The sequence below is a fragment of the Anguilla anguilla genome, chromosome 9, assembly GCF_013347855.1.
Source record: "Anguilla anguilla isolate fAngAng1 chromosome 9, fAngAng1.pri, whole genome shotgun sequence".
Lineage (NCBI taxonomy): Eukaryota > Metazoa > Chordata > Actinopteri > Anguilliformes > Anguillidae > Anguilla > Anguilla anguilla.
In genome coordinates, this window is record NC_049209.1 from 1,937,341 (window position 1) to 1,964,850 (window position 27,510).

The 27,510-nt window shown below is 49.9% G+C and overlaps 1 protein-coding gene across 1 annotated transcript in view; it reads left to right on the plus strand.

The window, feature by feature from the left end:
• LOC118236555 (polypeptide N-acetylgalactosaminyltransferase 10-like) overlaps nucleotides 1-27,510 on the plus strand; it is a 54,714-nt gene that overhangs the window by 23,863 nt on the left and 3,341 nt on the right. The window contains exons 5-9 of the mRNA XM_035435036.1: nucleotides 12,355-12,540; nucleotides 14,346-14,529; nucleotides 17,843-17,960; nucleotides 24,571-24,678; nucleotides 26,760-26,981. Coding sequence (XP_035290927.1) covers nucleotides 12,355-12,540; nucleotides 14,346-14,529; nucleotides 17,843-17,960; nucleotides 24,571-24,678; nucleotides 26,760-26,981 — 818 coding nt within the window. The remainder of the gene's footprint in view (nucleotides 1-12,354; nucleotides 12,541-14,345; nucleotides 14,530-17,842; nucleotides 17,961-24,570; nucleotides 24,679-26,759; nucleotides 26,982-27,510) is intronic.

Consider the following 27,510-nt stretch of genomic DNA (forward strand, 5'->3'; position numbering starts at 1 on the left):
TAAAAACAACAAAAAAAGAATGTTGTTAAAGCAGTTTTTTTAAATGAACACACAATTCCAGTCTGTTCTGGCTGTCTTGCATTTTTTAGGATGTTGTGACCGTGCAGGTTTCAGCTGATACTCAGCTCATCTCTTGTGGCTTTTTAATGTAATGGGCCGTAATTGAAGCAAACAACCAGCTCTGTTTTCAGTAATATGTTTACACTGACCGATTCAGATTCTCCATGAGCGTTCACTACACTGGATATCTTTCAGGACTTCCTTTGTAGCTCTTCTTTTTTTGGCCTGGATTCTTCAAAGGGTTTTTATTTTGTTGTTTGAATGATCTCAAGGAATGTAACAACAAATTTGCACATTTATTACAATATATATAACTATATTGCATTTATTTTTGCACAAATATTTGTACATATATATTTAGCAACCACCCAACCAACCAGAGAACACTCTTTCTGGAATAGATCAGGAGGCAGTATAGTATAATGGTTATAGAAACTGGCCTTGTAACGTGGAGGTTGCAGGTTTGATTCCCAGGTAGAACAATGCAGCTGCAGCCTTGAGCAAGTTACTTAAGCTGAAATTGCTGTAGTTTATATTTTTATCGTTCTATACGATACTGTGTAAAAATGCTAAAAGTTATGAAGTTGTGTTGAATTCACTCTGGATAAGGGCAGCTGCTGAATGCCTGTAATATTGTGTGATATTTCTGCTGAAACAGTCAGTGGTCCCTCCCACGTGCTCTGCCAGGTTTCCTAGGCCAAAGCTCACTGGTGAAATGCGTTTGCATGCGGATATCGTACTTCACTTTGGATTCCTGCTTTTGTAAATGTGAGGGGCTGTTTACAGAATCACTTTAAGAGGTTTGCACCCCATTGTGTCATGTGACACATTACAAATCTTGTATGAATGAATCGACTGGATCGGATTTAAGCCAAAGGCTTACGCTTCTAGAATGAAGTTGCCGTGTATCATATTTAATTGGCTGTCAAAATTAATATTCATAATCTTCTCATTCTGTTAAGCTCACTCCCTTGAGTCTCATTACGCCCCTGCAATGGGACCTTATTTATTTCCCTTAACTGTTTAAGGACTGAGCTCACAAATATGTAATTAGAGCGTTCGTAACTGAACATTCTAATGCTGATGTCACAATCACTACTGGTAACTGAAAGTGGTGGAGTTCTGGAAGACTGACTTAGAATTTTTGAAATATATATATATATATATATATATATATATATATCAACCAAAAAAGCAACTCTTCAAAGTGTTACATTTCACTGCAGAACAGATTTCTGTTTTCTATCAGTTTTTAACTAAACCAAAAAAACTTTTTTTTTAAACCAGCAAAAGACTTATGATTTTGAAGCGGGTGCTGCCCGTTGTTTAGATTGTGTGCAGATTTAGGTATAATGGCACTGAGTTCAGCTCTATGATTTGACCTTGGTGTGTCGATCGGGCTGACGGTTGAATGGACAAGCCCACACCATGTTTGAGTGCCCTTTACTGCCTGCCTTTCCTGTGACTTCATTATCTCCCATTATATCTCTTCATTAGCGCTCAGCCTACTCCAGGATCAAAGACTCTTGCTCCATTTGTAGCGGAGTCTGTCCGCCTTGTCACCTCTCTCCCTGTTACCCCTTCTACTTTTGATGTGCTTTTAACACTTAATGCAAGTGATTTTTTTTTTCTTCTTTTTTGAGCAGTGCTCGCTAGGTCAGTTTTCAGCGGTGGATTTGCTTGATAAGGGCGGAAGAGACGTTTTGTCCTGTGAAAGTGAGGACATGTCTTTTGAACAGACATTTTGATACTGTAGTGTGCGCGCTTATACTTAACTATAATCTCTGTCCTTGTACTTATCAATAATGTGTGTGCTTGTACTTAACAATAATGTGTGTGCTTGTACTTATCAATAATGTGTGTGCTTGTACTTAACAATAATGTGTGTGCTTGTACTTAACAATAATGTGTGTGCTTGTACTTAACAATAATGTGTGTGCTTGTACTTAACAATGAGAATAAAAACTTCGAGAGCAAGTAGTTGAATTTAAATAGGATTTATATAGTGCCTTTCACAAAGCACTTTGTAGCGGCAAGCTGGCTGCCGGCTGCCACTGGTGATAAATGGCGGCCATTTCGTTTCAGGACGCAGGTTTGTTTGAGCCGGAATGGATGCTGTTAATGTCACAGTTGCTTGTGATTATCTGTGTGGTGCCGCTCTGCAATGTTACTAGGAGAGTTTATATGATACAGCACTAGATATGGTGTGTGTGTGTCTGTGTGTCTGTGTGTCTGTGTGTCTGTGTCTGTGTGTGTCTGTGTGTGTCTGTCTGTGTGTGTGTGTGTGTGAGTTTCCTTCTGCAAGTACCAGTGACTGATGATCTCTTGCAGAGTGACTTCATCTTTAGCTGTAGCATCACCTGTGCCCACATAAAACTTAAGTGCCAGTACAACTGTGAAGTGGCCACACAGTCATTCCTCCTCCGTAGGTTTGTTGTAAAATGCTACACAACATAATTAAAATTTTTGTGCATTGCTCAATTTGTGGTGTTCGATGAAGGCTTTATATTGACAGAGGAGTACATGATGTGGAGGAAGAATTCTTTGTCCAATCACAGTGTGGCAAGTCATGTTCGTCCAATGAAAACATCCTCCATTCGAACACTATAATAAAGATGCGGTCCGAAACCACTAGTAAACTCATTTGAATGCGATTAATCTCAGTGTGTGGTGCAGTGTGGACAGTCTGCTCGGGCTCAGCTTCCCTGGAGGAGGTCCTGGGGTGGGCAGCCGTGGGCTAAACACACCCTTTAATACACAGAGTAACATTAGCGCACATTACAGCATACAAACCATTACATTACATTACATTACAGGCATTTGGCAGACGCTCTTATCCAGAGCGACGTACAACAAAGTGCATAACCATAACCAGGAACAAGTATGACGAAACCCCTAGAGAGAAGTACCGGTCCAAGTGCAGGGAACAACCGCATAGTTCCTTTCCAAACCAGTTCCTTTTATTTTTATTTTTATTTTTTCATTACCTGTGCTAAATGGTTCGACGTGCAGAAGCACCCTTGCTAATTCAGACCCGCCTCGGAAGCAGTGAAGTGTATCCGCAGCATTTCATGCTTTTCGTGTGAAGACGTACTTTCCCAGTTTTGCAGTTGACATAACGGCAGTGGGTGATCGCGTCTCATTTGTTTTCTGAGTGAGAACCATTGCTGCCTGCATGGGACAGTGTGATCTGCGCTGATGTTACACTCGGCATAGGAAGCGCTGGTGTGATGTGTGATGTAATACTGGTGATTACAGAGTGCAGTGATGTCAGGCTCTGGAAGGAGGCGCTGCTCTGCTGCAGTATTACAGAATAATGGTGGGCAGTGCAGGGTAATGCTTAGGGAGCCGGGCTTGTAATGCAGAGGTTGCGGGTTTGCTTCCCAGCTGGGGCACAGCCGTTGTACCCCTGAGCAAAGATGCTTAACCTGAACAGCCTCAGTGAAATACCCAGCTCTATAAATCGATTGTCTGTACACATGTAGTCCGTGCAAGGCACTCTGGGTAAGAGTGTCTGTTAAATGGCCAAACAGGAGGCAGTGTGGACTTCAGCAGCACACAGCCGCGGCGCTACAGTGTAGTTAGCATCGTTCTGGACACGTCAGACTCGTGTGGCGTTTACACACACACCCTCCTGTGTGCCGTTCACACACACACACACACACACACACACCCTCCTGCGTGTTGTCCACATGACCTCATTGCTGAGCTGAGGCTGGATGTGGGGAAGGGTGTGGTACAGTAATGCTATAGAGTCTGCAGTGCTACACTGTAGACCTGCTCCTGGAGTGGACAGTGTGCTGTGCTACGTGTGTCTGTTTCTCCCATGAGGTCAGTCTGTCCTGTTCACCCCCCCTTCCCTCCCCAGGCCTGACAGGAGTCGCCTGGGCCCACAGCTTTAATAGACTGGGACGCCCAGGCTTCAGGGTCTGCTGGTTTTCTTGTGTTTTGGTGCTTCTGCTGGTTTTCCTCCTTCGACCTAGCAGATTGCTCCCCTGTGCTTTTTCATGTTTTTCCTACTGTTATTTTTTCATTCTTTTCTACACACTCTCTCTCACACACAAACACACACTCTCTCACACACACACACACACACACACACACTCTCTCTCTCACACACACACACACACACACTTTCATTCACGCATTCATTCGTGCTGATGAATGCACATGTGATGCAGTCGCTGTTAATTGCTCCTGGTTTAACCGCATATCCCCCAGCCCACCCCTCCCCACCCCCCCTCCCTTTTACCCCCTTCATTACATCATAGCGCCTGTGTAAGGGTTAAACCACAGAAGCGCCTCCTCTGCTGTCTGTGGCTGTTGGTTTGACCCGCTCTTAAAAAGCTACGCAGTTGGACGAGCGTCGGGTTCGATCAGGAGCGTGGCGCTTCCTCTGAGCTACCGGAACGCGTTGTGCTGTCCACGTGCTCGATGTTGGTGGGCGGGAAGAAAAAAAAAAACATCTGCTAATTTCTTGTTCAGAAATTAATTCAGTTATTTATTAATTTATTTTTAACCGCTGTGTTGTTATTCTGACGGCGTGTGTGTGAAACGTGTCGCTCCTCTGGCTGGAGCTCCACGGGCTTGGCGTAGCACGCAGACCCGTCGGCTGCTCTGTGCTCGAAGGTCCCTCAGACTGCGGCGATCACCCGTTGGGGTGACGTGTCTGTGTCTGTGTCGGGTCGATGTGTCTGTGTCTGTGTCTGTGTCGGGTCGATGTGTCTGTGTCTGTGTCTGTGTCGGGTCGATGTGTCTGTGCTGTAAGTGGCCAGTGGTGACTGAAGACTACAGGCAGCAGATTGATCGTGCCAGCGTCCGCCGCAACGCGTCCGAAACGCTCTGCGCCTGTTTACCGGTGACAGGGTGCGGCTTAGCAGCTGATGTTTTTGGCTTTTTGCTTCCACTAATAGACTGGCATTGTAAACAGGAAAATCTTGATGCTCCAATGAGCTCTTATAAAAGGCCATCATTTGTTCAAGAAAAAGGCTATTTGGATATTTTGGTCCTTTGTTCGAATCCTGTAAGCTGGCCCGTTCGTTTAATGAGCTGGTATGGATCGGACCGAGCTCCACTGAGATTTCTCTCTCTGTCTAATTAAGTAGCACTTAATCACCTCCAAATAACCTGTCAGGTGTTTAAGTGAAGCAGGAGCTGGAGTTCCCGGCAAAACCAAGAATAAACATCAACATCAGCATGAAAACCACACCACCCAGCTCTGTTTTTCATTTTCACCCCCCCACCCCCGCCCCACTACATGGTGAACAGGGCACACATCTCTTGTTACACACACACACATTCACTCACTCACACACGCACACACACACATTCACACTCACGCGCACACACACACACACACACACACACGCAGACACTCACACGCACACACACACACACACACGCAGACAAAGGAGGTTTAAGGGTGTTTTTATGTAGCGTACAAAGATTTTTTTTTTCTCTTTTTTTTCTTTTTAATGTTCAGTTTTTTATGAACCCAGCTCTTCTGCTGGCTGATGGCTCGTTCCTCTCGCTGTGCTGTTCACTCCTCGTTAATAATAATCAGGAAGTGAATGACAGGCTCCACACAGGGCCAGTTCTGGATGTTTCGTACCGCAGCTCGAAACGGTGCCGGCGGTGGGCCCGTTGGACCCGACCCGCCCCCCCCCGAAAGTGTTGAGGAGAGAAGATGAGCTGAACGCCGTGGAGCTGATGGCGGGGGTATTTGCATATTCCTGACGAGCGGTAATCAGGCCGGGTCTGCATTAATCAGCCCGACCGCCGCCGTCCTTCGCTGAGGAAGAGGAGCAGCGCTGAAGATTGGCAGCGCTGGAGTTATTAAAGGCCCTGCCGCATGTCTGTGCCTGGCTAATTATTATTAATTATGCGGCTGAGCCGCACGCGGGCTGGGGGGGGGGGGCGGGGGAGGGGGGTCTCATTCTTCATTAGGCTGTAATTGAATTTCTGCACCTCACCCCCCCTCCCCGCCCCCCCCCCCCCCCCCCCCCTGCCCGCCAGCCCCCCCAAAAACTCTGCCTCCACACCACCTGTTGCCATCGGCCCGCGGCAGCACCGCATGCTTTTAAACAGCAGAGGCTCATGGGAAACTGGAGATTATGCGTGTGGTGCGTGTTTACCTGACGCCCGTCCCCCTGGGGGAGAGGGGGGGGGGGGCACGTTCTCGTCAGACAGGAGCCCCGGTGTGTTTCTGATCCCCTCTGAAATCCCGCTGACTTCCCCTTACCGCCGGGACACGCGCCAGCGCCATCCTGCGCTCGCCCGTACGCGCGGCGCTCAGAATTCGGGTTTCTTTTGAGAGCTCCCCCGTGCGGCTCGAGCTCGCTAGCGTCGGCGGCGGGTGAAATGGCGGTCGATGCGGTGGGTCGTTCTGATTGGCTCAGCGTTATCAAAATTCTTTCCCTGTTAATTGTTTTTGGATGGGAGGTACGCCGTGAGCCCAGCTGTCCCCAAAACCCGTGCAGCGCCGGCAGTTTGGCCTGAACTGCGTGGAAGATTCCAGACTGTAACTGACAGAGATACGGGCAACCAAGGGTCTGTTATGTACCGCTCCTGGCGTTCAGTGCTAGCCTTGTCGCGTCGTCTTTTGTCCGTTCGCTGATTGTTCGTTCGCCGTCGATCGCCGCGAACGAGACAAAAGCAGCTTTTCAGCAGCGGAGAAAAGGCGATGTGTGGCAGTCCTCCAAGGTAACAGGTGAGCTCGGAACCCTCGCGTCGAACCGTCCGAGGAATTCTAATGGAATCATTCGAACGCCGTGATTGCAGGGCGATGTTTCTGGTGGGAACCGCGGCTGGATCAGCAGGCCTGTGTGTGGTGGCAGTACTGGATCAGCAGGCCTTTGTGTGGTGGCAGTACTGGATCAGCAGGCCTGTGTGTGGTGGCAGTACTGGATCAGCAGGCCTGTGTGTGGTGGCAGTGCTGGATCAGCAGGCCTTTGTGTGGTGGCAGTACTGGATCAGCAGGCCTTTGTGTGGTGGCAGTACTGGATCAGCAGGCCTGTGTGTGGTGGCAGTACTGGATCAGCAGGCCTTTGTGTGGTGGCAGTACGAACGGAGCCATGGAGCTCAGAGGACTCCAGCGTTATTACTGCGGTGTATGTGAGAGGAGTTTAATTCAGCGATTACACAAAGGCCGTCCGATGAACTCTGAGAGAACCTTTGGTATTTTGGTACTGAGAGAATATTGGTAGCGTCTCCAGTACCAACTGTTGAATACGTTAAAAATGAGTTTCGGTTTTGATTGGCTATTGCTGTCGAACCCGTGTCACCGTTGGTTCTCTCGTTCTTTGATAAGTCTGTCTTTTATGACATTTCCAAAGCTCTGTTAATTTTGAAGTCTTGGTTTCCCTGTTTCTTGAATATCTTTCAGAGGATAAAATATTCCTCTGCACACGCTGGTCCTCTGCCAAGCGTCTGGAATGGACCCACTGTCTTTCCTCAGAACCTCCTTCGCCTTGCTACACACGCAGAAATAGGAGAATAATTGAATGAGAAAACTTTATTAAAATTCATGACCGTGAGCGTGCGCGTCGGAGAGCGCCCGAGTGCTCTTGAGTCACTTTCCCGCTCTCTTCAGGGCGGTGCGGCGTTCGGGACGCCTGACCCGGCGGGATTCCTGATTGTGACGGGATCCGTGGTTCGAGTGGCTTCATCTGATTACACACAGCCATCCGATTACACACAGCCGCATCCCGGGGTTCTTCAGCTTCGTCCGATTACACACAGCCGCATCCCGGGGTTCTTCAGCTTCATCCGATTACACACAGCCGCATCCCGGGGTTCTTCAGCTTCATCCGATTACACACAGCAGCACCCCGGGGTTCTTCAGCTTCGTCCGATTACACACAGCCGCATCCCGGGGTTCTTCAGCTTCATCCGATTACACACAGCCATCCGATTACACACAGCCGCGTCCCGGGGTTCTTCAGCTTCATCCGATTACACACAGCCGCACCCCACGGTTCTTCAGCTTCATCCGATTACACACAGCCATCCGATTACACACAGCCGCATCCCGGGGTTCTTCAGCTTCGTCCGATTACACACAGCCGCATCCCGGGGTTCTTCAGCTCAGTGGATCAAATTACACTTTAATGGAAATCTCCTTATAAATTGCCTAAATTATGCCTCTGTAATGGGGGGTGGGGGGGTGTGGGGGGGGGGGAGAAAAACAGGATTGCTCTGCGGTGGAAAATTTAATCAGCATCCTGGTTTAACTGCCTTCTGGAACCTTGTATTATCATAGTCGTAATGATTCCTTATTGGTGTTTTTAAATTTTTTATTTAATCAGCTCTTTGGGTGTCTGGGGCGAACGTGGCGTCTTGAAGCGGAGTGCGGGGCCTGTCGTGGCGCGTGGTTACAGTAACACGTTATCTTTACTGTAAATTGAGTCAGCAGTTGACACTGCTGCTGTGACCTGGGCTGCCCCACCCTTTAATAAAGACTAATGCGCACGCAACACCCCAGAGACGTCCGTTCGGATGAGTAATCACTGCTAGCTTCGGTTAGCTGGACCAGCAGCATAATTTATTCACCTGAAATTAAGACTTCTGATTTTCACATGCCAGCGTCTCCCTCTCCCCCTCTCTCTCTCTCTCTCCCTTTCTCTCTCTCTCTCTCCCTCTCTCTCTCTCTCCGTCAGTCACTTTCTCTGCAGTATACACATTTGCATACAGATTTGCATGATCGGGAGGGAACGGAGGAGGATATTAAATTGCTGTCATAGTTTTTCGCTGGGCCCTGTGAGGGTGATTTATGCTTCGTTTATGTTGTCAGGGTGTTTGTTCGTGGAGGGGAGGGGCGCTTCAGTACCCATAGAAACCGGGGCACAAAATGGCTGAGTTCGTACAGCTTAATTGATGCTGTCTGTGTAGACTGTAGCTGCCTATCCCATCCATGCTATTTACACAAGCAGTTATCTGCTGACGGCAGGGGACACATTTCTTCTTTAATCCTGTTAATTTACGTGTTCGCCGCTACAACCCGTGTCTTGGGATTTCCATGCAGTGGGCGGGGTCGCTGTGTGTGTGGGTGGAGTCGGTGCGGGAGTCAAATATTGACTGTAGGCTCAGTCTGCCGTGTGTGTGTGTGTGTGTGCGTCCCTGCACGTGTGTGTGCATTCCTGTACTAAGGCCTCCAGGTTGTGGCTGCTGCACCTGCTCGGCCTCGTGTGTCTGATGTGTTTCCAGCTGCAGTGAAAATGACGTGCTGGCATTTCCCAGCGTGGTCTCCCTAAATGAAACGTCATTAAGATCAGGAGCCACCTGGAAACCCATCACGCCTGATGAGGAAGACGACGAGGGGGAAGAGGCAGCGATGGATGTATTGATGTTTTTTGTTCTAGCTGCAGCCAGGTGTTTGCAACCTTTCTATGAACTTTTTTAATTCATTTTTGTCGTTTTTAAAATGGCTCCTTTCTGTGAGGTGTGTACGTGCACGCGGCTGTATTCTCTCACAGTCGTTAAATTTTTTATAACTAATTTAATGTGCCTCAGGGTTGAATGCTCTCTCAGATCAGGTCTGGCACAGCAGCCCCAGGAGCCGATTTTAATGTGATAAGGGGAGGCTTCTGAACTGCAGTGAGACCTTCCGGGCAGGATGTCTGTACTAGAGCACGCTCACACACACACACGCACACCCTGCCTCACACACACACACACACTCTTACACACACGCATACATACACACACGCACACACACACCCTGCCTCACACAGGGTCAGGGTTCTTCTGTCCATATCCATGCCCCATTTTTTTTTGGGGGGGGGGGAGCCCCATGTGTATAAATCTGGGGGGGGGGGGGGTCCCGTGTGTATAAATCTGGGGGGGGGGGGGGGGGGGGGGGCATGCGTGTGAAGCGCGCTCCCATTCTCTGTGGTCTGCGGTCCCCCTGCTGCAGATGGGATATTTTATTAATGCCGAGCCGTGGGGCGGGGCGGGGCGGGACGGTTCTGGACGAGCGGTTCCCTCGCTCCTCCGGGCCTGAATATCAGCTTGTTGTGTTTGCGCTTGTTCTTCATGTCGGAGGCGGCGTTTGAAACGCTTCCCCCGGCTCGGGCTGATCCTCCCGCTCGGGCTGATCCTCCCACTCGGGCTGATCCTCCCGCTCAGGCTGATCCTCCTGCTCGCGCGTTCATCACTGTGCTGTACTTCCTGGCTGACGTAAGGCTGCTGTCCCCTTCAGCTCAGCGCAGATAGTGTCTCTCCTTCCCTTTGATAAAGATGCTCAACACGACGCGTGACAAATGCGTCTGACTGACACCGCCAGCGTTTTAAGCGCACAGCCCCCCCCCCCCCCCCTCCGCACAGCCCCCCCCCCGCACAGGCCCCTTTAAGTTTAACCTGGAAGTTACTTGCTCTCTCACTCACTCTCTCTCTCTTTCTCGTTGTCTCTCTCTTGCTCTTTCTCTCACACTCATGCTCTCTGTGTTTGTCTCTCACACTCCCTCACTCTCTCTCGTTATCTCTCTCTCTTTCTATTTCTCTTTCTCACTCTCTTTCTCTCACTCTCATTCACTCTCTCACTCTCTCCTGCTTTCTCTCTCTCATTCACTTTTTCTCTCACTCTCACATTGTCTCTCACTCTCTCTCCCTCTCTCTCTCTCCCAGACTCTCACTCTCTCTCTCTCTTTCTCGTTCACTCTCTCACACTCTCACACAGTCTCTCACTCTCTCTCCCAGACTCTCACTCTCTCTCTCACACTCTCACACAGTCTCTCTCTCTCACACACACTCTCTCTCTCCCTACCTGCAGTGTGTGCTCAGTTTGCATGTGTCCGAGTCACGCTCTGTCTCAGCTGCTTCCTCAGACTGTTTTTTTGGGTCAGATTCAGGACGTCTTTAATGTGTTTGAGTGACAGTTGAGCTCAGAGCCTGTGTGTGGAGGCTGTTCTCTGTTGCTTCGTAAAGAGGAAATCAGATGATTGCATTAAAGGCTGTGGGATTATAATGAAGAGAGTGGATATCCGCTTCCCCCTGTGGGAATTTGATAAGGAGTCTTTGGTTAGTGGTTGTCATGGCAGCCACAAAATCCTAATTTTTTCATCCGTTTCGGTGCTGCAGTGAAACCCTTGGATATTTAATTGGCATTTGGCTACGATTTTGACCCCCCGTCCCTCCCCCCTTTGCAGCTACAGTGTTGTGATGTTGTCTAGCCCTGACGTCAAACCCAGCCTTACCTGCTAGTCATGTGATCAACGGGGAAAGAAAAAAACATTCCAGAAAAAATGGGAATTTCAAATAGAATTTGAAATAAAATAAGTCTGACCCATGGTGCCCCTCCCTCTCAGACACGCCAAATAAACTGATGACCCATCGAGACCCTGGAGGGGGGGTTCTTGGATAGAAAAAAAACTGCACAGCAGCCATGAATTCTGCTCTTTTTATGATGACAATTTGGAAGTGAAATGGGGAAGGTTCCATCCCTTGGAAAAAAAATATAGTTGATAACACGTTCCTTCAGAAGACTGGATGTTTGAGCTGGGCGAGGGAACTCTGGGAGAAAGGCGAACGTGTGGTGGGTCTGTTTCTGTATTACTGCCTGTCAGGAAAGGCTGGACTCTGGGCAAGAAGATTTAAAATCAGTTAAAGGTGAAATGATTTGTTTTTTACCGCAGCAGAGAGTTTGTGCATTTGGAGAGCGCTGAGATGTATTGATAAATCTGTGGTTTGGCACTTTCTAAATCTGTGAGTTTTACTTTCTTTATTTATTTATTTTATTTTATTTTTTTATGAAGCTGAAGCTTTTTGAACCTGGCCTGTCTGTATGTCTGTCTGTCTGTCTGCCAGATGTCCAGGCCTGTCTGTCTGTCTGTCTGTCTGCCAGATGTCCAGGCCTGTCTGTCTGTCTGTCTGTCTGCCAGATGTCCAGGCCTGTCTGTCTGTCTGTCTGTCTGCCAGATGTCCAGGCCTGTCTGTCTGTCTGTCTGTCTGCCAGATGTCCAGGCCAGTCTGTCTGTCTGTCTGCCAGATGTCCAGGCCTATCTGTCTGCCAGATGTCCAGGCCTGTCTGTCTGTCTGTCTGTCTGCCAGATGTCCAGGCCTGTCTGTCTGTCTGCCTGTCTGTCTGCCAGATGTCCAGGCCTGTCTGTCTGTCTGTCTGTCTGTCTGCCAGATGTCCAGGCCTGTCTGTCTGTCTGTCTGTCTGCCAGATGTCCAGGCCTGTCTGTCTGTCTGTCTGTCTGCCAGATGTCCAGGCCTGTCTGTCTGTATGTCTGCCAGATGTCGGTCTCTGCAGGGCTGGCCTCTGATTCGTTCCTCCCGTTTCCTCTCCTCCCCCAGAGCACCTGAAAGCCTCGCTGGAGGAGTACATGGTGCGCATGCCCAAGGTCCGGATCCTGCGCACCAAAAAGAGGGAGGGGCTTATCAGAACGAGGCTGCTGGGAGCCGCGGCCGCCACCGGCGAGGTCATCACCTTCCTGGACTCCCACTGCGAGGCCAACGTCAACTGGCTGCCACCGCTCTTGGGTACGTGCCTGCTGGCGCCGCGAGAATGTTCGCCGCTAGGTCGTTTCCATTCTGACTGGGTTAACATAGCATAAGGCATAGCATAACATAACATGAAGTAGCATAACATAGTATAACATAACATAAAGCATAGCATAGCCTGACATAGCATAACATAATGTAACGTAGCATAGCATAACATAACATAGCATAGCATAGCATAGCATAGCCTAGCCTGACATAGCATAACATAATGTAACGTAGCATAGCATAGCATAACATAACATAGCATAGCATAGCGTAGCCTGACATAGCATAACATAATATAACATAGCATAGCATAGCCTGACATAGCATAGCATAACATAACATAGCATAGCATAGCATAGCATGAACAGTCCATTCAGCCCAACAATGCTCACCATTTTCCTGACTGAATTGTACCCAGTGCTCTGACGTGTGGGCTAAAGTGCTCTCTTCTCAGATCTGAGTTTATTCACCTCCTTCGTTCCGGCTCCCTCTGTGCCTGTGTCCTGCTCTTTGTTTCTTCGTTGTTCTTTATTGGCCTTCTGCCCGCTGTTTGATTCAGGCCAGGCTCGCTAAACGGCGTCTGGCTGAGCTCCACGTGGCTCATCGCTGTTACACATCCCCTGTTCACACCGGCTTCACTGTACGCCAAATCCCATAATGCACTGGGGGCATGGCAGCGGACTGAAATAGAATGCAAAAGGCCAGACTGTGGGCATTCAGAATTAGCCGTGGGTAGCGAATGTCGTCAGATTGCTGTTCAGCTTGAGCTTAGTACATTATTATTTTTTTTTTTTACAATTATGTTGCAATTATAATTCAGCAGCAACAGTTGTTTGAAGAGAGGACCAGAAAGCTTCTTCATGTAAGGGTGTCTGTTTGCCGAAAATGCCCGTTATTGACCCAATCTCTTTCATGAAAATAGCAAAATGAATAGCGACCAATGACAATGTCACAAGCTGTAACCAGTAATAAAAGAGAAACAGCACCTGGGGGCTAACGCTAGTGCGTGGCGTCGTCCAGGCTGTGTGAAAATGCGTATTTGTTGCGGTTTATCAGAGAGAGAGATTGTTGAGAAAGTGTCAGTTGAAGCGCTTCCCGCCGTTGCTTGGCGGGTTGTGAGGAAGCGTGTCGCTGCACACGCGTGTCCCTGCGTTCGCAGCTTTCCGTGTCGGAGCACTTTCTCCCGCCTCATTGCCGAAAGAAACTTTTTCTGGAACCCGGCTTCGCCATCGTCGCCAGCAGTGTCTGGAGCTCTTCCACCGTTCTCCTGCCAGGGATCTTATTTGTTTATTTATTTATTTTTATTCATATCAGAAAGGTACAAAACTGTCTTGTGTCGCAGCCAAAGCTGAAGATGTTGCTGAGCGCACTTGAGATTTTCCGTTCACATCCCTCGCCAGAGCCAAATGACTCCCCCCCCCCCCCCCCCCCCCCCAACCACCCCTGCCCCCCCACAGCGCATGAACCCCCCCATCCCCCAACCCCCCCACAGCACAGCTCTGTTCAGCTGTGTTAGAGCCCCTAACTGCTACACACCACTTTACGCAGAAATGAAAGAGCAGGTTAGACAGCGTTGGGTGATTTCTGAAGTGCGATGTCCGTTTGAGTTTTGTTTTTTTTTAAATCTTTCTCTGCCTCTGGGCTGTACAGCAGACACATGAAGCCGAACGTGGAAGTTGAAGTTGAGACGGCTCAGATGGAGCTCATCTTGGCTTTTTAAAAGGAAATTTAAAAAACTGTGTTCCCTCGAACCCTGACTGAATGGTGCCTTGTCTCGATCTCTCCGATGCCCTCAGACCGGATCGCCCAGAACAGGAAGTCCATCGTGTGCCCGATGATCGACGTGATCGACCACGACAACTTCGGCTACGAGACGCAGGCGGGGGACGCCATGCGCGGCGCCTTCGACTGGGAGATGTACTACAAGCGCATCCCCATCCCCCCCGAGCTGCAGAAGGAGGACCCCAGCGAGCCCTTCGAGTGAGTATCACACCCCCCCCCCTCCTCCTGGAGACAAACTCTCATTTGTTGTCTGGGTTGGTAACAAACTCTGGTTTGTTGCCTGGGTTGGTAACAAACTCTCATTTGTTGCCTGGTTTGGCAACAAACTCTCATTTGTTGCCTGGTTTGGTAACAAACTCTCATTTGTTGCCTGGTTTGGCAACTTTCCAGGATAGGCAACAACAGTAATTTTTTTTACGCCCATGCCCTCCTGTCCGGCTGGAACGCTCCCGAACAATTTAGGAAGTGATGCGGTCCAACTTTAGAGTGGTGAGTAAGCACGCTTTCCTTTTGGGGGGGGGTGTATGGGGGGGGAGGCTCAGGGGATCTCCAGCTACTCGTGTTGACAGAAGGGACCGTGTCTATCTCAGACTCGGCAGCTGGGCTCTCTCGACGTGATAAAGACTTGTGTCCCCCTGGAGACGCAGCAAGGCTTTTACACACTGCAGTCTGTCGCTCAGGCTTTTACACACTGCAGTCTGTGGCTCAGGCTTTTACACACTGCAGTCTGTCACTGAGGCTTTTACACACTGCAGTCTGTCGTTCAGGCTTTTACACACTGCAGTCTGTCGCTCAGGCTTTTACACACTGCAGTCTGTCACTCAGGCTTTTACACACTGCAGTCTGTCACTCAGGCTTTTACACACTGCAGTCTGTGGCTCAGGCTTTTACACACTGCAGTCTGTGGCTCAGGCTTTTACACACTGCAGTCTGTGGCTCAGGCTTTTACACACTGCAGTCTGTAGCTGAGGCTTTTACACACTGCAGTCTGTCGCTCAGGCTTTTACACACTGCAGTCTGTGGCTCAGGCTTTTACACACTGCAGTCTGTAGCTGAGGCTTTTACACACTGCAGTCTGTCGCTCAGGCTTTTACACACTGCAGTCTGTTGCTCAGGCTTTTACACACTGCAGTCTGTGGCTCAGGCTTTTACACACTGCAGTCTGTAGCTGAGGCTTTTACACACTGCAGTCTGTCGCTCAGGCTTTTACACACTGCAGTCTGTAGCTGAGGCTTTTACACACTGCAGTCTGTCGCTCAGGCTTTTACACACTGCAGTCTGTCGCTCAGGCTTTTACACACTGCAGTCTGTTGCTCAGGCTTTTACACACTGCAGTCTGTGGCTCAGGCTTTTACACACTGCAGTCTGTAGCTGAGGCTTTTACACACTGCAGTCTGTGGCTCAGGCTTTTACACACTGCAGTCTGTAGCTGAGGCTTTTACACACTGCAGTCTGTCGCTCAGGCTTTTACACGCTGCAGTCTGTGGCTGAGGCTCCCCGGGACACCAGCTCCGCAGAGCTCTGCGCCCGCTCTTCAGTTCCCAGTAAAATATGAAACTGTGACTGGGAATATGCGTGGATGATTAAGCAAAAAAAAAAGAGAGAAATTCAAGGGTGGCAAAGATGGAAATACGGGGTGGGGGTCGGGGGTTGGGGGGGGGGGGTGGATGAGAGAATTTTCGGCGTGATTCTCTGTGGACGGCCAGCCTTTGAGTCCTTCAGAGGAATTTTACAGGCGATGTCGCTTTGTCTCCACGGTTACCATCCTTATCTGGGGGGCGCAGCGAGCGGCTCTGCCGCCGCGGAATGCCAAAGAGCCGGGCCTTCACCCCCGGAGCGGGCGCGGTCCTGCGGGCGTGGTTCTGTGGGCGCGGTCGCCCTCCCCCTGCCCCCACCCACCCTCCACCTGCCCCACCCACCCTCCCCCTGCCCCATCCACCCTTCTCCTGCCCCACCCACCCTCCCTCTGCCCCTCCCACCCTTCAGGTAGTCCCGCGGTTTGACTGATCGACAAAATCGTGCCCGAAAAAAAAAAAACCCGAATGAGAGCCCGACGCTGGCCAGAGAGAAAAGTCAAACGCTGAAATCTCGCATTCATTCATTCATTCAGTCATTCATTCATTCATTCGTTCATTCATCCGTTCATTCATTCATTCATTCGTTCATTCGTTCGTTCATTCGTTCATTCATGCATTCATTCGTTCATTCGTTCATTCATGCATTCATTCGTTCATTCGTTCATTCATTCATTCATTCATTCGTTCATTCAGGGGGATCTGCTGGCATCGTTGCCATGGCAGCCGAAGCAGCAGCAGAAGAATAAAAAATAATAGAAAATAGAGGAGGAGGAAATGTTATGCCTGCCTGTTCAGCAGGTCTTTAAGACAGAGTGCGGGAGGAGACTGTCTCATTAGGACCCGCTGCCCGTGTGATTCTCCCTCATTGTTCTACAGGTTCCAGATGGTGAGGGCGTTTCGGTTAATAAGACGATGTCCGACGCTGCCGTTTTGGTTTAGGGCCTGGTACAGCAGACCGCTCACCTCGGTGTCGATCGGACACAAATCTCAGCCCCTCGTTTATGGGATGTAGTATACAAGCCACGTTAATTACCGCTACCACCGAATTTATCTCCCTCGCATTAACGACTCTGGCGGTCCCAGCCTCCTGACTGACCGCCCTGAGCCAAAATGGCTGCCCTTCCTGTTACAGACTGAAAACCCATAAAATCTCCTGTTGAGGGATGAGCTCCCGATAAACTCCGTGCCTCTTCAGGGGGGGCTACAAGGGCAATCACTCGTCTGGTTAAGTGGAGAGTGAAAATAATGTTACAGTACATCGCCGAGTTTGACTGCAGGACACGCTGTTCCTGAAACACAGTGGGCTGGGGTTCTGCACGTGCTCACAACATCGATTATCCTCTCTTCAGCGATAAAGACTCCAACCTCTCGCTGACGTTCGGTGCAGATAGCCGTAAAACAGCTGCCCTGAATGTTGCGTGCAGAATGTACGCGTTTACGTGAGTTACATTTATTCTGTGGCCCAGCGCGTGTGTCATTTCCCTGGGAAAGCAGGCTGTTAAGTGGTTTTTTCAGCTGCTCATCTGATGCTCTGATGAATGGCTTATCAGAATCCAATCTCATGGAGGTGATGAGAGCCATTAATTATTCGAATAAATGTTTTATTTTACGTCGATCAGTCTGCTTTTTATTGTGCGCAAGCTCATCTGTTACTTCATTTTTTTCCCATTTTACTGGCGTTTATTATGTCGACAGTTTATCTCGGATTTATCCGTGCGGGTATTGATTATTGTTAAAATGGTTCTTTCATTGTCCCTGTTGAAAACGGTTCTGTATATAATGTCTGTTGGGTTTTTTGTATTTTATGCCTGGTGGGCTGTATGGAGTTTTCTCCGCTCAAGCTCTTGGGCTGAACGACAGTCTTGTGACCTGTTCAGGTGGAGGTATAATATTTATTATAATAATATTTTTTCTTCTTCTTCTCTTCTCTCCAGATCACCTGTGATGGCGGGCGGCCTTTTCGCTGTGGACAGGAAGTGGTTCTGGGAGCTGGGAGGATATGACACGGGCCTGGAGATTTGGGGAGGGGAGCAGTATGAGATCTCCTTCAAGGTAGGCCTCTGAAAGTGAGAGTCGTGAGCCCCCCCCCCCACGTCACGACCGTCCGTGCGCTCTGCCGCGAGAAAAAAAACCAGCCCTAGAGCCAGCCGCAGTCCTGACACCACAAATAAACTGGCCAACGTTATCATTTTACAGCTTGCTAAAAAGATATATTTTTATTTATTTATTCATTTCTTTATTCGGGTTAAGTGTTCTACGAGCGTCAGCGTATGGCCGCTTCCTGCTGTGGCGAGCGTGCCTTCCCTCTCCTTCCTGAAACGTGATGAATTGTGATTCGGTCAGAGATTAGCATATGAAAAAGGCGGTTATTCCGCGCGCCCCGATGGCGCTCTGGAAGAGGAGCCCGACCCCTCCGCTCCCCGTATCCATTACTCCATTATTTACACGACTGCAGGAACGGAGGAGCGTCAATTAATGACGGCAAACGGTATTTCACAGACGCCCTCGATCAGGGCGCGCCCGGGCCTTAATGGAGCGGAGGACCCTAATCAAGTGGAAAGCCATCCATTACCGTATGAAACGCAGGTCTGTGTGAATTACCACATCGCTCTGGAGCCTGTCCTCCTGATGGAACGGCACCGCGTCCTGCGCGGGGATGTGCGTGCGCCGAGGTGATTCATGGGACTGATGAGCCTTCCCAGGACTCCGCCCACCTGGAAGCCGCCCGCCCACTGGTTTAATATCTGAACGGCTGGCGGGCGGACGCTTCGCTTCATCTCCTTTCTCCGACACGGTGAATGACGCGCGGGGTTTCCATGGAGCTCGCCGCGAATGCTAACTCCCGCTGGTCCCCGGTGCTCAATTTTGGGGGTCACGGGTTCACGGGGGGAGGCCGTCCGGGCCTCTGATTGGCTGTTGATCGCCGCCGCCGCCTTCTCCACAACTCTGGCCGATTTATTCACGGACTTTGATTGAAAAAAAGGGCGCGGTCTGTGGCGGCGGTTGATGTGGTCGATGTTTTCGTTCGCCTAGCCCAGGGCCGTTCAGCCCGAGAAAATAAATGACTTTATTATCAGGAAATAATTGCTAGCAATTCAGAAGGTTGTCTCCTTTGAGGAAAAACCATTTAAAAAGTCTTCGTCCTTGTAGCATATCTGTAATAGAGAAGGATTAATAGGTTGAAATGACAAGGTGCTCTCGTATTCCAGTCCCTTGCCTGTAGCGCTAACGCTTGCGGTCGCTAGCCTGTAGGGCTAACGCTTGCGGTCGCTTGCCTGTAGGGCTAACGCTTGCGGTCGCTAGGCTGTAGGGCTAACGCTTGCGGTCGCTTGCCTGTAGCGCTAACGCTTGCGGTCGCTAGGCTGTAGGGCTAACACTTGCGGTCTCTAGCCTGTAGGGCTAACGCTTGCGGTTGCTAGCCTGTAGGGCTAACGCTTGCGGTCGCTTGCCTGTAGGGCTAACGCTTGCGGTCGCTAGCCTGTAGGGCTAACGCTTGCGGTCGCTTGCCTGTAGCGCTAACGCTTGCGGTCGCTAGGCTGTAGGGCTAACACTTGCGGTCGCTAGCCTGTAGGGCTAACGCTTGCGGTCGCTAGCCTGTAGGGCTAACGGTTGCGGTCGCTAGCCTGTAGGGCTAACGCTTGCGGTCGCTAGCCTGTAGGGCTAACGGTTGCGGTCGCTTGCCCGTAGGGCTAACGCTTGCGGTCGCTAGCCTGTAGCGCTAACGGTTGGGCTGAAACGATGTGGTTGATTGTGTGAAGCAGGTTAATCTGTGCTTAATGTCTACATGTAAACAGAGTCACACTGCCAGCGGGATTTTCAAGTGACCTCAGCTTTGGGTGGGAAAGGGTTAAATTGTACTTTTGCTAACTTGATAACTGAGTCAGTAAATGTGTGGTAGTTTAGGATTACTTTTCAAATGGTAATAAAAACATTTATTTTTTCAGCCTTGCATGAATTTGGATTTGTTCTGTTTTTTAAAACATTTTTTTTTAAATCAGTTCTTCACCCCTGTTTTGAACCTGAGGAACCTGTGGTCGTGTTTGTAGTTCGGGAAGCTGCTGTTACCTACGAGCTGGCCGGGGTTCTTCCTGCCGCAGCCCCAGGCCGACAGGAAATGCTCCCGTTTTTAAAAGCGCGATTATGGAGTACAGGGGAAAGAAGCCGGATCAGGGCAGATGAAGATGAACGGATTGCGCTGTAATCCCTATAACATGGCCGACCTCTACGCACTGACGAGGGAGGGGGAAGAAGGGAGTGACGGAGGGGGAGGGATGGAGGGGAGGAAGGGAGAAAGGGAGTGAGGGAGGGAGGGGGGAGAGGAAGGGGGGAAGGCCAGTGGAGATCAGGCGGCCATGTCTTCGGTCTGAAACTCTGCGCTCGCTGCGGATTTCTGCGCTAATCCTCTCTCCCTTTAACGGGGCGATTTTCTCTCTTCGTGTTGACAGATGTTGCCGTCATTTATCGAGAGTTAGGGCTGAATGTTACAGTATTAAACTGGTAAGGAAAGATATGGGTGCAGTGTAATTAAAAATGATATTACCCAGAATGATGTGTTCATCTGTATGTTTTTTATATTAGTAAAGGGTCTCTGTTCGGCCCTGGTTTTTGTGTTGCCAGCGAGGGATTTTGGGACGTGTGCTGTTCTGTCTGGCCGTGACGTGCGCTGAAGTGAATCTCCAAAGCACTTAATCCCAGTTTTTAATTAAAGTGGAAGGCTGGCGGGGCTGTGTGGTTCCGGCAGGATGTGGGGCTGTGTGGGACGAGCAGGATGTGGGGCTGTGTGGGACGGGCAGGATGTGAGGGGATGTGAGCGTGTCTGTGGGCGACAGGCAGGATGTGAGGGGATGTGAGCCTGTATGTGGGCGACAGGCAGGATGTGAGGGGATGTGAGCGTGTCTGTGGGCGACAGGCAGGATGTGAGGGGATGTGAGCATGTCTGTGGGACGGGCAGGATGTGAGGGGATGTGAGCGTGTCTGTGGGCGACAGGCAGGATGTGAGGGGATGTGAGCGTGTCTGTGGGCAACAGGCAGGATGTGAGGGGATGTGAGCATGTCTGTGGGACGGGCAGGATGTGAGGGGATGTGAGCGTGTCTGTGGGCGACAGGCAGGATGTGAGGGGATGTGAGCATGTCTGTGGGACGGGCAGGATGTGAGGGGATGTGAGCGTGTCTGTGGGATGGGCAGGATGTGAGGGGATGTGAGCGTGTCTGTTGGCGACAGGCAGGATGTGAGGGGATGTGAGCGTGTCTGTGGGACGGGCAGGATGTGAGGGGATGTGAGCGTGTCTGTGGGCGACAGGCAGGATGTGAGGGGATGTGAGCATGTCTGTGCTAGGCATGCGGAAGCCTGACCAGCCTGACTGCAGGGGCCCATACTGGCCCCTAAATGGCCCCTGAGGACCCTGATTGGCTCCTGAAGGCCCTGATAGGTTGGCTCCGGAGGGCCCTGATTGGTTGGCTCCAGACGCCCCTGATTGGTTGGCTCCTGAGGGCCCCGATTGGTTGGTTCCAGAGGATTCTGATTGGCTCTTGAGGGCCTGGGCCGGTTCAGAAAAGGCTGTTCATTGCGGCTGCTGTCTGCTGCACTGGACTGCGTGTGAGAGAGGGAGGTCATGGCTCCAGGTGGGAGATTACTGCAGCAGGGTGACCTTGCGTCACACAGGCCGCCTCAGCATCATTATCTGGCCCCAGACATGGGAGAGAACATTCCAGTACCCCAGCCAGGTTTGCCGTAGTCACTGAACCCTGGTGTACACTCCGTTATTCCTGCCCATGTCTGTCTGCCTGTACTATAGTCCAGAAGCCAGTCCCTTATTCCTGCCCATGTCTGTCTGCCTGTACTATAGTCCAGAAGCCAGTCCCCTATTCTCTGCCCTTATCTGTCTGCCTGTACTGTAGTCCAGAAGCCAGTCCCTTATTCTCTGCCTATGTCTGTCTGCCTGTACTATAGTCCAGAAGCCAGTCCCTTATTCTCTGCCTATGTCTGTCTGCCTGTACTATAGTCCAAAGCCAGTCCCTTATTCTCTGCCTATGTCTGTCTGCCTGTACTATAGTCCAGAAGCCAGTCCCTTATTCTCTGCCTATGTCTGTCTGCTTGTACTATAGTCCAGAAGCCAGTCCCTTATTCCTGCCCATGTCTGTCTGCCTGCCTGTACTATAGTCCAGAGGTCAGTGGCTCTGTCTTGGCCGTGACCGTTCAGCTGAACCGCAGAGCTGAGCAGTCACTGCGATCCCCCCACCCAGAGTCGCACACGCGGGCTGTGATGTATTTTTTATGTGTTATTAGCCATTCCGCGCGAGCACCATCTTGCCTCCCAGGCTGCAGGCAGCATTAAATATTGATGAGGCAGAAGTGTATTTACATACCCTGAGATGTGTGCGAACCGCAGCGTACGGGGACAAATCTCCTCTTTCTGTCTTCCTGCTTCTTTTTTATTTATTTTTTTATTTCCTGAACGAAAACGCGCCCCCTCTCCACGTCCCACGCGAGCCGCGAAAGCACTCCGCAGCGGCCCGTTCGCACGTTCGCTGAGGCTTGCTCTTCACGTGGAGAGCCAATCAGGCGAGAGAATGACAGCATCAGGTTTCTGGGGGTTCCTGAATGGTGATTTATCTCCCACGGCGACGGAGCCAAGGGTCTGGCGCATGCTGCAGCTGCTACGTACTGTCAGTGGCGTGTCACAGTCTGAGTCAGTTTAGCGGTTTGAGTCAGTTTAGTGGTGTGAGTTGGTTTAGCGGATTGAGTCGGTTTAGCAGATTGAGTCAGTTTAGCAGATTGAGTCGGTTTAGCAGATTGAGTCGGTTTAGTGGTTTGAGTCGGTTTAGCAGATTGAGTCGGTTTAGTGGTGTGAGTTGGTTTAGCAGTTTGAGTTGGTTTAGCGGATTGAGTCGGTTTAGTGGTGTGAGTTGGTTTAGCAGTTTGAGTTGGTTTAGCGGATTGAGTCGGTTTAGCAGATTGAGTCGGTTTAGTGGTGTGAGTTGGTTTAGCAGTTTGAGTTGGTTTAGCGGATTGAGTCGGTTTAGTGGTGTGAGTTGGTTTAGCAGTTTGAGTTGGTTTAGCGGATTGAGTCGGTTTAGTGGTGTGAGTTGGTTTAGCAGTTTGAGTTGGTTTAGCGGATTGAGTCGGTTTAGTGGTGTGAGTTGGTTTAGCAGTTTGAGTTGGTTTAGCGGATTGAGTCGGTTTAGCAGATTGAGTCGGTTTAGCGGTGTGAGTTGGTTTAGAGGTTTGAGTCAGTTTAGTGGTGTGAGTTGGTTTAGAGGTTTGAGTCGGTTTAGTGGTGTGAGTTGGTTTAGCGGATTGGGTCGGTTTAGTGGTGTGAGTTGGTTTAGCAGTTTGAGTCGGTTTAGCGGATTGAGTCGGTTTAGTGGTGTGAGTCGGTTTAGCAGTTTGAGTCGGTTTAGCAGTTTGAGTCGGTTTAGTGGTGTGAGTTGGTTTAGGGGTTTGAGTCGGTTTAGCAGTTTGAGTCGGTTTAGCAGTTTGAGTCGGTTTAGTGGTGTGAGTTGGTTTAGCAGTTTGAGTCGGTTTAGCAGTTTGAGTCGGTTTAGTGGTGTGAGTTGGTTTAGCGGATTGAGTCGGTTTAGAGGTTTGAGTCGGTTTAGAGGTTTGAGTTGGTTTAGCGGTTTGAGTCAGTTTAATGGTTTGAGTCGGTTTAGGGGTTTGAGTTGGTTTAGAGGTTTGAGTCAGTTTAGTGGTGTGAGTTGGTTTAGCAGTTTGAGTCGGTTTAGTGGTGTGAGTTGGTTTAGGGGTTTGAGTCGGTTTAGAGGTTTGAGTCAGTTTAGTGGTGTGAGTTGGTTTAGCAGTTTGAGTCGGTTTAGTGGTGTGAGTTGGTTTAGAGGTGTGAGTTGGTTTAGCGGATTGAGTCGGTTTAGTGGTGTGAGTCGGTTTAGCGGTTTGAGTCGGTTTAGTGGTGTGAGTTGGTTTAGCAGTTTGAGTCAGTTTAGTGGTGTGAGTCAGTTTAGTGGTGTGAGTCGGTTTAGTGGTGTGAGTTGGTTTAGTGGTGTGAGTCGGTTTAGCAGTTTGAGTCAGTTTAGTGGTGTGAGTTGGTTTAGTAGTTTGAGTCGGTTTAGTGGTGTGAGTTGGTTTAGTGGTGTGAGTCGGTTTAGCAGTTTGAGTCAGTTTAGTGGTGTGAGTTGGTTTAGCGGATTGAGTCGGTTTAGAGGTTTGAGTCAGTTTAGTGGTGTGAGTTGGTTTAGCAGTTTGAGTCGGTTTAGCGGATTGAGTCGGTTTAGAGGTTTGAGTCAGTTTAGTGGTGTGAGTTGGTTTAGCAGTTTGAGTCGGTTTAGCGGATTGAGTCGGTTTAGAGGTTTGAGTCAGTTTAGTGGTGTGAGTTGGTTTAGCAGTTTGAGTTGGTTTAGCGGATTGAGTTGGTTTTTCCATTTATTTGGCCGACACTTTTATCCAAAGTGACGCACAAAAGTGCATTTCATGGTCATGGACAACTACAAAACACAGGTTCCGTAAGATACGATACTCATTTCGTGCAGCTATTTCTAGCCAAGAACACAGTTCAGTTCACACAGTGAACACTATTCTGACCGAATTTATGCCGAGCCAAACTAGGCAGAAGAGCAAGCTACGATATTAGGACAAATACGAATGACCAAAAAGCGGTTTAGCGGTGTCCAGCGCTTGCTGAAGGCCCTCTCTCCTCGTCCCGCGCAGGTGTGGATGTGCGGGGGGCGCATGGAGGACATCCCCTGCTCTCGAGTGGGACACATCTACAGGAAGTACGTCCCCTACAAGGTCCCGGGCGGAGTCAGCCTGGCTAGGGTGAGTCCCGCCTTTACACCTCAATAATCCAGTGCGCTCTCACCCCCCCCACCTGTGTATTCCACCAACTACACACAATAACTTCAGAAATGTGCACCTTTACACCCCTACAATATGTGTACCTCTACACCCCTACAATATGTGCACCTCTACACCCCTACAATATGTGTACCTCTACACCCCTACAGTATGTGTACCTCTGCAGCCCTACAGTATGTGTACCTCTACATCCCTACAGTATGTCTATCATTATACTCTTGCAACACACTGTCCTCACTGTTCTAGGGACCCCTGTGGAAAGTGGGGTGTCGATCATAGATTGTTCTCGGGGTTAGAGCAGAAAGAGAAATGGCCGCCTGCTGTCTTTGCAGCTCTTAAAGTGGCTGAATTCTCCTGTGTTTTGTTGGTCTTGATGCTGTGCGTAAGCGAGCGGCGGGGGATTATGAGGGCGAAATGAAATGCCCTGGCGGACTGACAGGCCCCCGTCCTCCCCTCTTTGAATGATGCAAAGATTGGGATCAATAAATCCGCTCTGAGAAGTCGGAGGGATTGAAGAGTGCTTGGGGTCCATCGCGCGGTCGCTCTGCTCTGCAGGGACGAGCGGACAAGTTCTTCACTCTTTCACAAACGTCTCCAAAACAGCACGTATAAAAATTAAATCCTCTTTGGATTCTCCACCTTTCATCGTCCAAGGCTGCTGTTCCTTCTCATTCTTGTCAACAGAAATACATCGATTTGGCTTCTTAAAAACCACACCAGATAACTGACCTCAGTTGGCAATTCGTTGCATCGATCCCCCGTGAGTGTGCCTGTTTGCAGCAGTGAACTGGTGTTTTCAAATCTGAGTTTTAGACTGTAGCCTGCCAACGCTGTATTTTCATTTTGAAAAACTGAATCCATCAAAATGTTGACCGAATTCTGTCCAAAACCCTTGTATGTTATCCTTGGTTAAATGAGAATTAATTGCTTCCTTCGATCAATTTTAACCCTCATAATTCGTGCCGTTGAATATTTACGATACAGACGAGGGTTACCTGTTTAAATTAATGTTCCTCTATACCAGTGGTATCCACTGTTGTTCCTGGAGATCTACCGTCTTGCACGTATTCACTCCAACCCTAACAAAATATGCCTCATTCATCAGCTAGAGATCTCATTGAGCTGCTAATTAGTAGAATCAGGCATGCCAAATTACGGATGGTGTGAAAACCTACAGTATGGTAGATCTCCAGGAGCAGGGTTGGTTACCACTGCTCTGTACGATTTGTGGGTGTGATATTAATATTAATATTAATATTAATGACTGGAAATGAAATAAACAGGTCAGGAATGCTTGCCAGACTCCTTCAGAAACCCGGTCCGGTTGCGTTGGAGTATGAGGACAGTGCAATGGAAGCGCAGAGCGCTGGGTATTGGAGCAGCTGAGCGGGTTTGGTGTGAGCGGAATGATGAAGGATTAGCGGTGATGACGGTACGCGAGCGCTGCGGTCAGAACACGGCACGGTGTGCGAAACGTTCTGCGCCCCAAAATGGCGGTGTGAGCGCGCTCTGGCGGGAAATGGGGAACGGAGTCCAGCAGGTTATTCTCAGGCCTGTGCAGCTGAGGTTTTCTGCGCAGATTTCCCTCCCGCTACCCCACCTCCACCCACAAAAAGAAACACGAGATGAGTAACCTTCCCCCGGTGTGAGTGCCGCTCTACAGGCGTTTATCTCCAACTGTCCGGTCTGCTTCTCAAACCCTTTCATTCCAAGTGAGCTGATCGATCAGTTCACCCTCACTTTACATGGTGCTGATGCATTCACCTGGAAATGCACACTCTCTCACACACACACACACACACACACACACATGCATGCACGCACACACACAGTCACGCACATGCACACGCACGTACACACACATACTCAACCTTAGTTGTTCTCTCTGTGAAACCCAAAGAAAGATCAAACCTTTTTTTTAACTTCAGCTCTAACCTTTTTAAGGCTTTAAGGCTTTTTTGCGCAGTGTTTGTGTTTTTGAGCTGCGTAGCGGGTTGGCGGGTTAGCGGGTTTGACGTGCGCGTTGTTGACCCCCCGCGCAGAACCTGAAGCGCGTGGCGGAGGTGTGGATGGACGAGTACGCCGAGTTCATCTACCAGCGGCGGCCCGAATACCGCCACCTGTCGGCCGGGGACATGAGCGCGCAGAAGGAGCTCCGCGCCTCCCTCAGCTGCCGGAACTTCCGCTGGTTCATGAGCGAGGTGGCCTGGGACCTGCCCAAACACTACCCCCCCGTGGAGCCGCCCGCCGCCGCCTGGGGGGAGGTACGTACCCCCCCCTCACACACCGACCCCCGCCCCTCCCCAAACCGGCCCACCCACAGCATTACTGGATCTCATCAAATCTGCAGCACTGTCACAAATATGAGTGTCGCAGCATTACTAGGTGTCATAAAACTCTACAGTGCAGTTATAAATACGTTATAAACGTTTATATGATGACGTATTTGGGCCCACAGAAGTGTTCTTGCTCACCTGTGCCTGACAGGTATGCCCCCCCCCCCCCAGCCTTTTTAGTCTGTTTTTGCTTTCATCTTTGTACACAGTACATGTACTCTACCTAACCTGTGCTAACATGAGTGGCATGTTTATTTAGTTAAACAGGTACCTCTGCTGATAGCCTTCTTATATAATTGAAAATGTATTGTATTTGCTTAAACTGGTAAGTCAGCTGATGGTCCTTTGGTTAGATAAGCAGGTGGTTTTGTTGAAAAGCTCTTTTATTTAGCGAAACTGGGAGGTCAGCTGATGGTGTTTTTATTTACGTAAACAGGTTGGCCTGTCGGGGAAAGCA